The sequence below is a fragment of the Bubalus bubalis genome, chromosome X (genome assembly GCF_019923935.1).
Source record: "Bubalus bubalis isolate 160015118507 breed Murrah chromosome X, NDDB_SH_1, whole genome shotgun sequence".
Taxonomy (NCBI): domain Eukaryota; kingdom Metazoa; phylum Chordata; class Mammalia; order Artiodactyla; family Bovidae; genus Bubalus; species Bubalus bubalis.
This window is the reverse complement of record NC_059181.1, coordinates 62,561,213-62,577,568: the sequence shown is the minus strand read 5'-3', so window position 1 is coordinate 62,577,568 and position 16,356 is coordinate 62,561,213. Positions and strand designations below refer to the sequence as shown.

General features: G+C 40.7%; 1 protein-coding gene across 2 annotated transcripts in view; it reads right to left on the bottom strand.

Annotated features, from left to right (window-relative positions):
- KIF4A (kinesin family member 4A) overlaps positions 1 to 16,356 on the bottom strand; it is a 131,080-nt gene that overhangs the window by 8,708 nt on the left and 106,016 nt on the right. For both annotated transcript variants that reach the window (XM_044936992.2, XM_006074201.4), the window contains exons 23-28: positions 12,096 to 12,225; positions 10,599 to 10,769; positions 8,174 to 8,281; positions 7,097 to 7,174; positions 6,642 to 6,740; positions 5,939 to 6,121 (exon numbers count right to left, since the gene is read on the bottom strand). In XM_044936992.2, the coding sequence (XP_044792927.1) occupies positions 5,939 to 6,121; positions 6,642 to 6,740; positions 7,097 to 7,174; positions 8,174 to 8,281; positions 10,599 to 10,769; positions 12,096 to 12,225 (769 nt within the window). The remainder of the gene's footprint in view (positions 1 to 5,938; positions 6,122 to 6,641; positions 6,741 to 7,096; positions 7,175 to 8,173; positions 8,282 to 10,598; positions 10,770 to 12,095; positions 12,226 to 16,356) is intronic.

Sequence of the window (16,356 nt, the reverse complement as noted above, 5' to 3'; positions counted from 1 at the left end):
TTGGGATTGGAATGAAAACTGACCTTTTCCAGTCCTGTGGCCACTGCTGGGTTTTCCAAATTTGCTGGCATATTAAGTGCAGCACTTTCACAGCATCATCTTTTAGGATTTGAAATAGCTCCACTGGAATTCTATCACCTCCACTAGCTTTGTTCGTAGTGATGCGTCCTAAGGCCCACTTGACCTTGTACTCCAGGATGTCTGGCTCTAGGTGAGTGATCACACCATCATGGTTATCTAGATCATTAAGATCTTTTTTATATAGTTCTTTTGTGTATTCTTGCCACCTCTTAATATCTTCTACTTCTGTTACGTCCATACCATTTCTATCCTTTATTATGCCCATCTTTTCATGAAATGTTCCCTTGGTATCTCTAATTTTCTTGAAGAGATCTCTAATCTTTCCCATTCTATTGTTTTCCTCTATTTCTTTGCAATGATCACTGAGGAAGGCTTTCTTATCTCTCCTTGCTATTCTTTGGAACTCTGCATTCAGATGGATATCTTTCCTTTTCTCCTTTGCCTTTTGCTTTCTCTTCTTTCCTCAGCTATTTGTAAGGCCTCCTCAGACAACCATTTTGCCTTCTTGCATTTCTTTTTCTTGGGGATGGTTTTGATCACCACCTCCTATACAATGTCATGAACCTCCATCCATAGTTCTTCAGGCACTCTGTCTATCAGATCTAATCCCTTGAATACATTTGTCACTTCCATTGTATAATCATAAAGGATTTGATTTAAGTCATACTTGAATGGTCTAGTGGTTTTCCCTACTTTCTTTAAGTCTGAATTTTACAATAAAGAGTTCGTGATCTGAGCCACAGTCAGCTCCCCGTCTTGTTTTTGCTGACTATATAAAGCTTCTCCATCTTCGGCTACAAAGAATATAATCAATCGGATTTTAATACCGACCATCTGGTGATGTCCATGTGCAGAGTCATCTTTTGTGTTGTTCTCTTGGCAAAACTCTGTTAGCCTTTGCCCTGCTTCATTTTGTACTCCAAGGCCAAACTTGCCTGTTACTCCAGGTATCTCTTGAGTTCCTACTTTTGCATTCTAGTCCCCTACAATGAAAGGGACATCTTTTTTTGGTGTTAGTTCTAGAAGGTCTTGTAGGTCATAGAATCATTCAACTTCAGCTTCTTCAGCATTAGTGGTTGGGACAGAGTTGGATTACTGTGATATTGAATGGTTTGCCTTGGAAACAGAGATCATTCTGTCGTTTTTGAGATTGCAGTCAAGTACTGCATTTCAGACTCTTTTGTTGACTACGAGGGCTACTCCATTCCTTCTAAGGGATTCTTGCCCACAGTAGTAGATATAATGGTCATCTGAATTACATTCTCCTATTCCTGTCCATGAGTCCTAAAATATCAGTGTTCACTCTTGCCATCTCCTGTTTGACCACTTCCAATTTCCCTTGATTCATGGACCTAACATTCCAGGTTCCTATGCAATATTGTTTTTACAGCATTGGGCTTTACATCCATCACCAGTCACATCTACAACTGGGCATTGTTTTCACTTTGGCTCAGTCTCTTCATTCTTTCTGGAGCTATTTCTCCATTCTTCTCCAGTAGCATATTGGGCACCTACCGACCTGGGGAGTTCATCTTTCAGTGTCATATCTTTTTGCCTTTTCATACTGGTGGAGAGTTCTGACAAAATGTGGTCCACTGGAGAAGGGAATGGCAAACCGCTTCAGTATTTTTCCTTGAGAACCCCATGAATAGTATGAATCAGTCATAAATATACATATGTCCCCTCCCTTTGAACCTCCCTGCCGATAGGAATATTTTTAAGGCTTCTGATACATATTTGCAAGGTGCTTTCCAGAAAGGTATGACAAGTTACATTTTAACAACAACAGACAGAAATGCCCACCTGTCACCTTTGTCAACACTGGATGTAATAAAACAAAACAAAACCCAACTTCACTCCTTTGAATAAAACAGAGCAAAAGACAGCGTTCTAAGACATGTCCTAGAGATACCTCACCAGAATGACACATTGATCCATTGATTGCTATATGTTGGGTATGGTCCTCTGACCATTTACACATTTATCTATCTGCCTCAAAAACACTCTATTACCCAGGCCATGTGTCTTCATTTTATCCATAAGGTTAATGGCAGGAATGTGGTATCTTAGGGGTTGTTATAAGGAAGAACAAGTCAACTTTTACATAGCCAAAGTCTCATTGGGATGAATCTATAGGACAGCACACTTTCGCTCAACAAACTACAACTTTCTAACAGCCACTTGGAATACAATGGGATTCCCTGTGAGACTGTGAGCTTCCCCCTAGCAGACTGCTTGTTTTCAAGCAAGCAGAGGCTAAACACCTGGGAGTGGTATTATAGAACAGTCATGATGTACACGTTAGACGTATTCACATGAATGCCATGTGCACTAGCTGTAACTTCATCCTGTTTTCTCCCAAACCAGGATCAAAATATAAGAGAGGGAGCAAGACCTTGCCACAGACATAATCTCAAATATGATGTATGTGGTATATGTGTGTACACACGTGTGTACCACAACTGCTAGCAACCAACCAGCATGTCCCAACACTATAATTGGGAACCACTATAATAGAGAGTCTTTATATAGAGTGGGAAGTAGAGATGAAAGACCTTTGGGGTTCCTTTATGCCAGTGGTTCTCAACCCTGACCATCTGGTGATGTCCATGTGCACATAAGAAATCTCTGGGGAGTTTTTCAAAAATGCCAGGTCCCACCTCAGACTCATTAAATCAGAATATCTGGGCATGGTGTCTCAGGCTCCCTGTGTTTAAAAGCTCCCTGGGGGATTCTAATGTGTAACCAGGGTTGAAAATTATTTCTTTAGAGTCTATAGTTCTTCTAGCACTGATTTCAGTGCTATATTATATCTCAGAATGATAAAAACTGGTAAAAATTGTAACATAAAGAATACCAGATTAGGAATTAGGAGACTTGGGCTCTAGTCTTATATTCAGTACTTGGCATGCCCCTGGACAAGTCACTCCATCCCAGTTCATCTCCATTCTTTTATTACTAGAGACCAGAATATCTGCTCCTTCTTTTCTGCCAAAGGGGACAAATGGGAATATTTGTAATAGTGGTTACAGTACTTTAATACCAATACCTGCAAGGCATTTTATCCTTTACAAGGTGCTCTCACATATATTCCTTCTTTTAACTTCTCAGACACCATATAATACCATATAAAGGTGGTATTATTAAAACCCACATATTAAAAACAACAACAACAAAACAACAACAACAAAACCCATATATACAACTTTAACTCAGGATATTCGTGCTGGAAGAGACCTTATATATCACTAGTCTAGTCTCATCTCTTTATTACATAAATAAGGAATCTGAGGCCCAGAGAGATTGCGTGACCTGCTTAAGGCCATCCAACTAAACAGTGGCAAAGTCAAGACAGAACTCATGTTTACCTGGCTTCTAAGCTATCACTTCTTTATCCTTTGGCATCTCCTTAGTACATATAGGAAATACAGCTGAATGAGGAAACCTAATTTTTCAGCATTAGCTTTGGACAAGTCCTCAGTTTGGTGCTTGCTGCAGTCTCCTGTCCAGATACCTAGTGATTCCGCTGTGTTGCAACAGTAACAATCAGGATGGCCTTCATGCAAAGCATCAAGGTCTAAAGCTGACGTGTCTACAAGTAGTCTGATCAAAGAGCAGTTACAGCATCCATTGTACTTCGAGGTCACCAAAAAGGAGAAACTCAATTGTCAACTTGCCCCCCTTAAAGCCCAATTATATTCTCAAGTTATAAAATCAGAGGGAAAGCCTAGAAAAGAATCAGCTCTCAGTGTTTTAGACATAGGATTTATCACTGATAACAATTATTACTTACTTGCAATATTTTGCTATAGTTTCATATTTCCTTTTTTAAGCTTATAGCAATAGTGCATATATATATATACTTGTGTGTGTGTGATAGGCATTTCTCAAAGACAAGTATACCCATATTTGCTTCCTATTTGGAAACTCCTTCCCAGGGTTTTAGGTCCTCTACCATTCGTTTCTGTGTGTACTTCTCATCTTTGCTTTCTATTATCTGGCTGATCTTTTCATCAACATTCAGCTCATGCATTCCACTTCAATCACAGTAGACAGCATAAATGTTTGCTGAGTAAATGAATGAAAGACATGTTCTTCCCCATTTTCTCTCAATGTCCCAACTCTGTTACACTACTACCTCTACTATCAAGACTTTGCAGTATGCTATTCATTGTGTCAGAAAATGGTCTCCCAAGACTGTATTTCCCTTTCTTATAATGCAGCAACAGTCCTCTCTTTCATGGCATGTCCTTAAACTCTATCTACTTGGTTTGGCTTTATAGTCGCTCTTCAAGGCCCCTCAATCCATGTCCCTGAGATGAGTAGGTTGAGGTTCTATGTGTACATGCATGCTAAGTCGCTTCAGTCATGTCTGACTCTTTGTGACCTTATGGACTATAGCCCACCAAGCTCCTCTGTCCATGGGATTCTCCAGGCAAGAATACTGGAATGGGCTGCCGTACCCTCCTCCCGGGGATCTTTTTGACCCAGGGATCGAACTCGTGTCTCTTATGTCTCTTGTAGGTTCTTTACCACTTGCACCACCTGGGAAGCCCCAAGGTTCTATGATGCTTCCTATTTCTTTGTCTTGTTTCCCATTTAGATTATAAGCTCTCTGAGGCTAAGGATGAGCTCTTAGTTCCACCAAGAGCACATGGTGACTTTGTTGCATTCCTAATGACTTTGCAAATGACTTAATGCCACCACAATGGTCTAGTTCTCATGACTTGCTTCTCTCTGGTGTTTGTGGCTTTACAAGGCTCAGTTCCCCAGTGCGCTATCAGCTAATGAAATTGAATAACCTTCTAGGAATCCAGCTAAGGTAATTTGTGAGCTGTTCTCTGCAAGTGGAATGTGACTGCAGGGCACAGTTAGGGTAATAGTGAACTGTAAGGCCTGGGAAGTTAGTGTTTCAACATAAAACATCTAGGTTTGGTAAATATGTAGCGTTGTAAGTAAAGCATGTGTAAGTAAATAGCTGCTGCTACTAAGTCGCTTCAGTTGTGTCCAACTCTGTGCAACCCCATAGATGGCAGCCCACCAGGCTCCCCCATCCCTGGGATTCTCCAGGCAAGAACACTGGAGTGGGTTGCCATTTCCTTCTCCAATGCATGAAAGTGAAAATTGGAAGCGAAGATGCTCAGTCGTGTCCGACTCTTAGCGACCCCATGGACTGCAGCCCACCAGGCTCCTCCGTCCATGGGATTTTCCAGGCAAGAGTACTAGAGTGGGGTGCCACTGCCTTCTCCAGTAAGTAAATAGAGCATGTCTCAAAGTCAGATTGTTCCTAACTAGCCTTAACTTTGGTGTGTTTGATTTTAAAGTTGGTCTGTGGTTTTTACTCATTTGACCATGGTGTGGTAAAATAAACTGGATGTGGAGTCAGAACATTTGATTTCAAGTCCTGACTCTCACTTGGTTTTATGTCTCTGGGCAAGGTCACTTCACTCTCCTGAGTCTCAGATCCAGCTGTAAAATACAAACAGTAAACACATCACTGGATTCTTTTTTTTTTTTTGGTGACAATGAAAAGAGTTAACATATGAGAATAGTTCATAAACTGTAAAGTGCTATAAAAATGTGAAAGGTTATTATGATCACACTGGAACCAGTTTCAGTGAGACGGTATAGAACACTACTACCTGTTCAGACTGGGTAAGAATCTGAAAACATGAAAAGAACCCCTCTGTGCACCCAGGAAGCCCTCTCAGTTAGCCCTGGGTTCCATATAGAGCTTGCCCAATGAACGCCCCTCAGTGGAGCCAGTGCCTCTGAATAGGATCAGGGGGCTGGCACATTCTCACTGGCAGTAAAGACTAATGAATAGAATTCCTGAAAGAGATGAGCTGCCTCCTACCCCTTGGATGTTCTTCTTGGACACCTTAGCTAATTTTGTTGGCTTCCATTCCTCATCATTCCCATCGCCATCATCACCATCATTGTCCTCAGGCTCATTCACAGAATATTCCAAACAGTATTTTAGATCTTCGATGTCCATGCTTTGCTCCAGAAACTTTTCTTTAAAACGGGAAGGTTTGGGCTAAGAAAAAAGGTTTGGAATAGTTATTTAACTAAGAACAACAACAACACATGGATCCTATCTTCTCAGTAGCTGCTGCCAGCTACATTCTCAGAGCATAGATTTTAGACACCCTCAAAGATACCCCACTTGGCTTTACCAATCAGAATAAAATTCTGCTTTAGCCTTTGACCTTACAGTCTTTGAAGGGAAAGAAACTGAAGGGACAGAGGCTGAGTAATCTGAGGGAGAGACTCATGATATGATAAGTATCTTTAGATGGACAGCTGAACACTGCTCTTTGTTCCTCCTCCTCAGCTGTGTTGCATAATGCCTGTACATGGCCTAAAGACAGGCTTCTAGGGAGGGAGAAAGTCTATTTTCCTCAAGATTGTACTTCAGTTTTATCTGGGACTCCAAGGAAACTTGAGACGCTGGAATGTGGGAATTTTAATTCTCAACCACTTCTAAAAAGGTGATTTTTGCACACTCACCACAAACCTTGGCTATGCGAAGGTATCACAGGCACTGAGTAGTTTACCTTAGGTGGGATATATTCAAAAGAAGAGTCTGGAGACAGAAGGGTATCCTTAGGAAGATGAGATTTTTGTTTGCTGGCTACTTGGAGGAGGTTCAGTTTCTATTTGAAAAGAAAAGACAAAGTATACTTTTCAGGGAAGCTTCTGAGTGTTCATGGATGAAACATAGAATCCTAATTAGCTTAATTTTAAGCCATGGTAAAGTGAGGCCGGATAATAGCAAAGTAGGTTGAAGGATTCCCACTTTACAGGATCAGTATTAGATTCAGAAAGGAGCAAATTTAAATATGTCTTTTATATCATCTGAAATGCACATGACCGTATTACATGGAAACTAGATAAAGACCTCATAAAATAGAGCCAAGTCACTATATATACTAGGAGGTGCTCCCAAGGGCTGGTCTCAGTTGCAACAGGGTCTTCCAGGGCTTATTAAATGGGTGGGAAGCTGCAGTACCTGCTTCATGAGTTCGTTCTCTCGCAGAAGCTGCTGATTTTGCTCACACACTTCCCGCATCTTCTCAAGTTCTTCATCCTGTTTCCAGATAATGCAGTGATAGGTGGGGTTATTTTGGGTACTACATATGGGTTACCAAACAACTCAGAGATGAAAACACACTACTGCCAAGTTGCTGGCAGCAGATGGTTTTTGCACAGCAGGCATTGGCACCCAGAAAAATGCCTGATCTCGACCAATTCCTAGATGTCCTGAATGCCACCTCTATTCCAACATTCCCAAGCAGCCATGACCACACTCGCAGGAAGCATGGAAGCTGCCCTATACACCTTCTTCATTTTTTTCTATTTTCTAGCCTCATATCCCTTATTCACATCAGGATGCCAATAAAGAAACCCACCCAGAGAGTCAGCTGTTTCTTTGACATCTTTGGATGCTTTTGTCCATGCTTCTCAACACAGATTAAGCAGTTTATTTGCTGCACTAATGAGCCTGAATAAACTTTCTTGGCACTTAAGACAACTGGATTCATGTACATGACCTTAACAAGTTTGGTTATGTCTTCAATGAGAGGTGCCAAGGAAAGCTTAGAGACTGGTGGTTCAAGAAAAAGATGCTAAGTTGGATAAAATAGTGTTCCAACATGCTATTAAAGGGTGTGGTGTTCCCAGACTCTGGAAGAAATGCAGACCCCAGGTATTTTACAAACATGTCAGGTCTCAACTCATAGCAGGCACAGAAAGAGAGAGCTAAATGCCCCTAGGATTCTACTGGATGATTTAACTTTCTCAACTCTTTAGAGCTCAGGGTTGACAGAAAGAACGAGGAGGCCTTAAAGTCTGGTACGAAGTATATACTCTCATTTCTGTATCAAAACAGAGGTTATCCTATGTAGGGCTACATCTTAAACATCCCTAAATTGACCAAATAGGGCTAACAAAGCAATAGAGGCTACCATTATAAACTTCTTTTCAGTAGGTAATTTTTTCTGCAGGTTAAACAATGGTCTAAATCAGATAGAGTTCTAAGTCAGGCCTGTGGACCCCATCTCTGGAGAGCTTTGCCTCATGTCCGTACCTGACACTTCAGGGTGTTCAGCAGCTGTTGTTCCTTTTCACTGACTGACTCTTCTAGCTGCTTCTCCGCCATTTGGCTTTGTTGCAGCTGACTGAGGAGGTACAGCACCTAGAGAAAAATACAACCCAATGGTACCAAAGGAATAAGAGGAAAAAGGAATTTCAGTTTAATCCAATAAAGGACAGAAATGGTATGGACCTAACAGAAGCAGAAGATATTAAGAAGAGGTGGCAAGAATACACAGAACTGTACAAAAAAGATCTTCATGACCCAGATAATCACAATGGTGCGATCACTCACCTAGAGCCAGACATCCTGGAATGTGAAGTCAAGTAGGCCTTAGGAAGCATCACTACAAACAAAGCTAGTGGAGGTGATAGAATTCCAGTGGAGCTATTTCAAATTCTGAAAGATGATGCTGTGAAAATGCTGCACTCAATATGCCAGCAAATTTGGAAAACTCAGCAGTGGCCACAGGACTGGAAAAGGTCAGTTTTCATTCCAATCCCAAAGAAAGGCAATGCCAAAGAATGCTCAAACTACTCACAATTGCACTCATCTCACACGCTAGTAAAGTAATGCTGAAAATTTTCCAAGCCAGGCTTCAGCAATATGTGAACCGTGAACTTCCTGATGTTCAAGCTGGTTTTAGAAAAGGCAGAGGAACCAGAGATCAAATTGCCAACGTCCACTGGATCATCGAAAAAGCAAGAGAGTTCCAGAAAAACATCTATTTCTGCTTTATTGACTATGCCAAAGCCTTTGACTGTGTGGATCACAATACACTGTGGAAAATTCTGAAAGAGACGGGAATACCAGATCACCTGACCTACCTCTTGAGAAATCTGTATGCAGGTCAGGAAGCAACAGTTAGAACTGGACATGGAACAAGAGACTGGTTCCAAATAGGAAAAGAGTAGGTCAAGGCTGTATATTGTCACCCTGCTTATTTAATTTATATGCAGAGTACATCATGAGAAACGCTGGGCTGGATGAAGCACAAGCTGGAATCAAGATTGCCAGGAGAAATATCAATAACCTCAGATATGCAGAAATTGAAGAAGAACCTTATGGCACCTTTGTGGCATAAATTGAAGAAGAACTAAAGAGCCTCTTGATGAAAGTGAAAGAGGAGAGTGAAGAAGTTGGCTTAAAGCTCAACATTCAAAAAACGAAGATCATGGCATCTGGTCCCATCACTTCATGGGAAATAGATGGGGAAACAGTGGAAACAGTGTCAGACTTTATTTTTTTGGGCTCCAAAATCACTGCAGATGGTGACTGCAGCCATGAAATTAAAAGACGCTTACTCCTTGGCAGGAAAGTTATGACCAACCTAGACAGCATATTCAAAAGTAGAGACATTACTTTACCAACAAAGGTCTGTCTCATCAGGGCTATGGTTTTCCCAGTAGTCATGTATGGATGTGAGATTATATGTGGATTATAAAGGAAGCTAAGTGCCAAAGAATTGATGCTTTTGAAGTGTGGTGTTTTAGAAGACTCTTGAGAGTCCCTTGGACTGCAAAGAGATCCAACCAGTCCATCCTAAAGGAGATCAGTCCTGAGTGTTCATTGGAAGGACTGATGTTGAAGCTGAAACTCCAATACTTTGGCCACCTGATGTGAAGAGCTGACTCATTTGAAAAGACCCTGATGCTGGGAAAGATTGAAGGCAGGAAGAAAAGGGGACGACAGAGGATGAGATGGGTAGATGGCATCACCGACCCAATCGAGATGAGTTTGAGTAGACTCTGGGAGTTGGTGATGGACAGGAAGGTCTGGCATGCTGTGGTCCATGGGGTCACAAAGAGTCGGACATGACTAAGCAACTGAACTGAACTGAAGTGATGCAGTTATTCCTCTGTGATTTCAAAGAAAATTATTCTCTTTTACTCTCATGGCTTGAAGTAGTAAGCACAGCCACAGTATTATCAGCATGTTCATCTTGGTATTAAAGTTGGAGCTTAAGGGACTTCCCAGTGGTCCAGAATCCACCTGCCAATGCAGGGAACATGGGTTCGATCCCTGGTTGGGAAACTAAGATCCCACACGCCACGAGGCAATTAAGCTTGTGTACCACAACTACTGAGCCCACGTGCTCTGGAACCCTCGGGCCACAAATACAGAGAAGCCCGTGTGCTGCAACGAAAGATTCTGCATGCTGCAAATAAGACCCGGGACAGCCAAATAAATAAGTAGATAAATATTAAAAAAAAATTGGAAGCTAAGGGCCACTGTCACTGGGACGTGTAAACTTAGATAGGTCATTTTTCTGTTTCTGGTTTCTTATTGGCAAAGATTGGAAAAGACTACATGGCCTTTTGAAGGAAACTTCATACCTCCCACTATTATTATTTTAAACCAACAACAGAAAGCAACGATGGTTTGTTTCTCAGTATGGCTTCTTGGCTTGCCAGCTTACCCTCTCTTGGTGCTGTTGCTCCATTCTCACCAGCTCTGCCTGTAACTCTGCTTCTATTTCAGCAAAATGATTTCGTTCCTCAAACAGCATCTTCTGCATGTCAGCATGGCTGGCCTTGTTCTGTTTCAGGTTGCTTTCAAGCTTGCTGACCTGTATTTTGGAGGAGACCAGCTGGAAGGGATAAAAGAAGATCAGTTTATTTGGAGAATGGTCACCTTTCCCCATTCATTAGGCAGGAAAATGTCAGCTTTCTTGAAACTGACTGAGAAATATTCTTCCATTTCCAAGTCTAGTCTTATTTTTTCATGTCATATGGATTCTACCATTGAATAGTAACAACACCATTCAAACTAAGAGCCCAGACAGTTATCTGCTGAGATAGGTATCCTAGAGCTGGAAGCCACCACTAAGGTCATTTAATCTCTTGTTCTACTTCAAGGCAAGAATGAATCTAACACAAAGAGTATAAGACAAATCCAAATTCTGTTTTTCAAAAAGTTCTTCCTTAATTTTAAAGAGAAATCCGTAAGTCACACCCTTATGGCTAATTATGTCTCATTTCAGAATGCCTGTGTTCACATGCTGGAACTCGTAGACACATTAGCTGAAACTGCAGCTTTGGCTCTTTATTTTATTATTTTTTTTTTAATTTTATTTTATTTTTAAACTTTACATAACTGTATTAGATTTGCCAAATATCAAAATGAATCCGCCACAGGTATACATGTGTTCCCCATCCTGAACCCTCCTCCCTCCTCCCTCCCCATTCCATCCCTCTGGGTCGTCCCAGTGCACCAGCCCCAGCTTTGGCTCTTTAGGTTAGATTGATATCCTATAGTGACCTAGTTTTATATTCTCTACTAGTCCAGATGGTGAACATCATAAATACCAGCGTTCACAGGACTAATAAGGATTTCCTTAGTAGGATAAATCTGCTAATCCAACACAAAAATGTATAAAGGATAGCATTGCTCAAACTTGCAGAGTTAGAGTTTGTATGCTTGCCTCAATCACCAGAGGTGATCAATTTTAATTCCTTTTGTGACAATGGATGATGATACATTATTTTAAGGTCAGTAAAGACGGATTTTCCTTAAATGAATCTTTATATGTCAAAGGTTTTGTCTCTCCTAGATTGTACTTAAAACTTTCTGAATACATATCAGGTGTGTTTTAAAAAGTAGTATAGTATAATATTTTATGTTTGATCAGTGGCCTACTATGGTATCTTAAACTTTTCATAACAGTGAACATTATTAAACACCTGTTATATGCCAGGCATGAGTATCAGCTTGCAAGTTATATATATATATTTTAAGTGACCAGGCTGTACTTGCTCACACAAACCTTTACCCATAAAACTATTTCTCTAATGATAGTGTCATTGTGGTTTCTACCATGAACAGTGGCAATAGCACTATGACAATATTCCAGGCTAACATCTTACTTCAAACCACCAAACCAGACGCCTAATAGCTGATAGGAAGAAATATTTACTTCTCCAGTTAAGTATTTCAGGGCACACTTGGCTTCCAGAATGGTAGCAATATTCTCCCAGCGGTGTTTTAGTCTGTCTTCACTTTCTGCGTCCAGCAGCTTCTGTTGTAGGTCAGCAATCTGAGCACTCCTTCAGGGAAAGAAACAGTATGCCTTATTGCTAGTAGCCTCAACATCAAGGAAAGGGAAGAGCTCTAAGGAGAAACTTCAAATACTTTTATGGACAGAGGTATCAGTTAAATATCACTTAAATAATGACCGAGTCATCTGGTTAGGATTTTATACAGTATCTCAAATCTTGTTATAAAGGGACTCTAAGACTATCCAAATGTTTTTATTTTATTAAATACTGGTTGAAATAAGTGGGTCATACAGTGGGCTTGGAAAGATTTGTTTTAGTGAGGCTTTTGTTGTAGCACATTGTCTATAATATGACTTTGTCTTGAGGCCATATAAGCTGGAATTGTGACATGGTGGCTCACATTTACAAGGACAAGATTCAGGTTAGAGACTTTAAGGAAAACTCAAAAGAATGAACAGGTGAATGCTCTTTGCTGGAATTGAACATCAAATATATACCTATGGCTGGTGTTGTGAGAAGTTGTCTTAAAGCACTTGCCAAAGGACTGAGAAGTTTCTAAGAAAACTAGATACCATGATACTGGTTATAGCTTCCAGATACTTTATGATCAATTATGGCCTGAGACCAAGGTCTGCATAATATTTCAATTTAATCAATAGCTTCTTTCTCAAATTTGCTAGGTGTCCAGTGAGAGGGAGTGTACTGGCATGTGTGTAACATGCTGCTGCTGCTGCTAAGTCACTTCAGTGGTGTCCGACTCTGTGCAACTCCATAGATGGCAGCCCACCAGGCTCCCCCGTCCCTGGGATTCTCCAGGCAAGAACACTGGAGTGGGTTGCCATTTTCTTCTCCAATGCATGAAAGTAAAAAGTGAAAGGGAAGTCACTCAGTCGTGTCTGACTCTTCACGACCCCATGGACTGCAGCCCACCAGGCTCCTCCATCCATGGGATTTTCCAGGCAAGAGTACTGGAGTGGGGTGCCATCGCCTTCTCCAGTGTGTAACATGCAATAAGGTACTATAAAGAAAATGGATACTAAAATAATCTGAGACAGCAGTTCTTAACTTTTTGGGTCTCAGGACCCCTTTACACTCTTAAAAATTACTGAGGACCTCTAAGAAATTCTGCTCATATACATTATATCTATAGATATTTACACTATTAGAAAGTAAAAGTGAGAAAAATATTTATTAATTCACTTAAGATCAAAATAATCCATTATATATTAACAATTAGATCTCCAGTGACACTGTTTCCAAATAAAGTCACATTCTAAGGTCTGAGAAGGACATGAACGTGTGTGTATGTGCATGTGTCTTTCTCTCTCTCACACACACACACACACAAAACAACATTTTCCAATACAAAAAACAATGCAGTAAGAAGAGTGAGATTGTTTTACACTGACGTATCTCTGTAATGTATGGCTCAGTAGAAGACAGCTGGATTCTCACATGTCCCTCTGCATTTAATCTTTTGTGACATGTTCTGGTTGATGTAAATGAAGGTAGTCTGGCCACACATGGATATGTAGTTGGACAAGAGAGGAGCATTTTAATTTAATTTTGGCCTCACTGCACAGCTTGTGGAATCTTAGTTCCCTGACCAGGGATTGAACCCAGGGCACTGCAGTGAAAGTATGGAGTCCTAACCACTGTACCACCTGGAAATTCCTGGGAAATTCCTCAAGAAAACTGTGGATATTCTTCTTTGAGACTACACCAAAACCCAACAAGTTCCTTAAAAGAGTTGAAATGTAGTTACTTGCCAACTGAATGGATCTTTTACTCTTACGTGATTCTGTAACATGTCATTTGGATGGTCATAAGGAACCTTCAAATCAACACATTTTGTTACACAATAGAAATGAGATAACAAATGTTAATATCACTACTGGGTGCATTAGAAAAGTTATGTAAAACTGTCAAGTTAACAGTGATGGATACACATCATACACAAAATCTAAGTTTTGCGTGAAAGCTCAAATTTTATTTTTGGTGACAAACACTGACAGTTGTTTTCCTTGATGTAACAGGCTCACTCTGCTCATTTTTGAGAAAATGTCTGCCAAGTACCCAAGTCTGAATAACCATACTTTGTCTGTCAGTAGTTCTTTCAAGTAAAACTGATGTTCTGCGAAAAAAGAGGCCTGTCGAGCTCACACCTCAAACCGCACAAGTGCTTTTCCTTGAGACAAACATCAGCCTTTGACGTCAGCACAAGTGCTTTATGCGTTCTTCCCATTCCGTCACTCGGAACATTATAAAGATCTGAACTCAAGAGTTGAGATTTTAAAAAATTAACAATTTTTATTGTTTTATCACAGCCATTCTTGAGTAAAACTGACTTTTAAAAAAATGAGAGTGTGTGATGATGAAGTATTCAATGATCGCTAGTACAGGTTTGTGCTGGGCTTCTCAGGCGGTGCTAGTGGTAAAGCACCCGCCTGCTAATGCAGGAGACATAAGAGATGCGGGTTCAATTCCTGGGTTGGGAAGAGCCACTGGAGGAGGGCATGGTAACTCACTTCAGTATTCTTGCCTGGAGAATCCCATGGCCAGAGGAGCCTGGCAGGCTATGGTCCATGGGGTCGCAAAGAGTCAGACATGAATGAGTGACTGAGCACAACATGTGGCACAGGTTTGTGCCACTGCTTTGATTCAAGCCAAGGTGCTAGCAGTTTTGTCCACTATTGCTTTGGCATTATTATGGCAAATGTCAACATAGTAAAAATGGCAAACAATTTCTTAATATTATTATAAAAACAGGGAGTCACATAGGTTCCCTGAAAGGGTCTCAGAGATGCCCAGGAGACTGTACACCATACTTTGAGAACCCTGGTCTAATATGTGGTCCTTTCTTCAACAAGCTTACAATCTGTCTAGATTGACAAGACTAATAGATGTAAAATAATCAATAAATATAAAGATAACATATATCATCTGTACTACATGACTGAGTACTGTAATTTCTGAAGGAGTTTAAAGAAGAGGAAAATTAGTGAGGGATGCAGAGTCAGGGAAGGCTTCTTGGAAGAGGTGGGTCAGAACACTAGAGTTGTTTTATCTATCAAATGCCCTTTCCTATCTTTAGAGAAATTCCTTTGATTAAACTCACCTTGGTCTAATTGCACCCTACCTGGCACCTGCCCTACATTTATATAATCATTTACTTACGCACAGTGGTGTGCAGGTAAATGTTTAACAAACAGCACCTAAAAATACCAGATCTGATTTGTAGCCTTTGCTAGTTTCCATAGTGTAAATATTCTCACCACGAGTGATTGTAAGCTATCAACAGTTTACAGCATACCTGAAATTTTAACAAACAATTTCAACACACCACTGTCAGTCAACATAATGTTTCTACTTGAGAGCAAGGACAATGCCATCTATACTTTCTATATATCCCAACTACATCTAGTGTAGCACAAAGTGAAGTAAAGTGAAGTCACTCAGTCATGTCCAACTCTTTGTGACCCCATGGACTGTAGTCTATCAGGTTCCTCTGTCCATGGGATTTTCCAGGCAAGAATACTGGAGTGGGTTGCCATTTCCTTCTCCAAGTGTAGCACAAAGCAGAACATCAATTGCTGAGTGACTTAAAGACATATCCGAAGATATACAGGTAGTGTGTGTTGCTGAAAGCAAATTAAATGATCTCCAAGGTCTTGTGGGCAATAAAATTCTATTATACCTAAGACAGTATAAAATATCTATCCAAGTTCTGTTACTTATAGATTTCATAGATATTTAAAAGACAGTAATAGTGATTAAAGAGAAGAGCATTTACCAAGCACTTCTAAGATGCCAAGTTCTGCGTTATGTACTTTACTTTGTATTTATTTTTTTGGCTGTGCTGAGTCTTAGTTGCTTTGCACAGGCTTTCTCTAGTTGCAGTGAGTAGGGGTTACTCTTTGTTGAGGTGCTTGGGCTTCTCATTGTGGTGGCTTCTCTTGCTGTGGAGCACAGGCTCCAGGTGCGTGTAGCACACAGGCTCAGTCGTTGTGGCATCTGGGCCCTAGAGAGCACGGGCTCCAGTTGTGGTGCATGGGCTTAGTTGCATGTGGAATCTTCCTGGACTAGAGATTGAACCTGTGTCCCTTGCATTGGCAGGAGGATTCCTTTCCACTGAGCCACTAGGGAAGTCCTATACTTTACTTTCTAATCTCGTTTAAT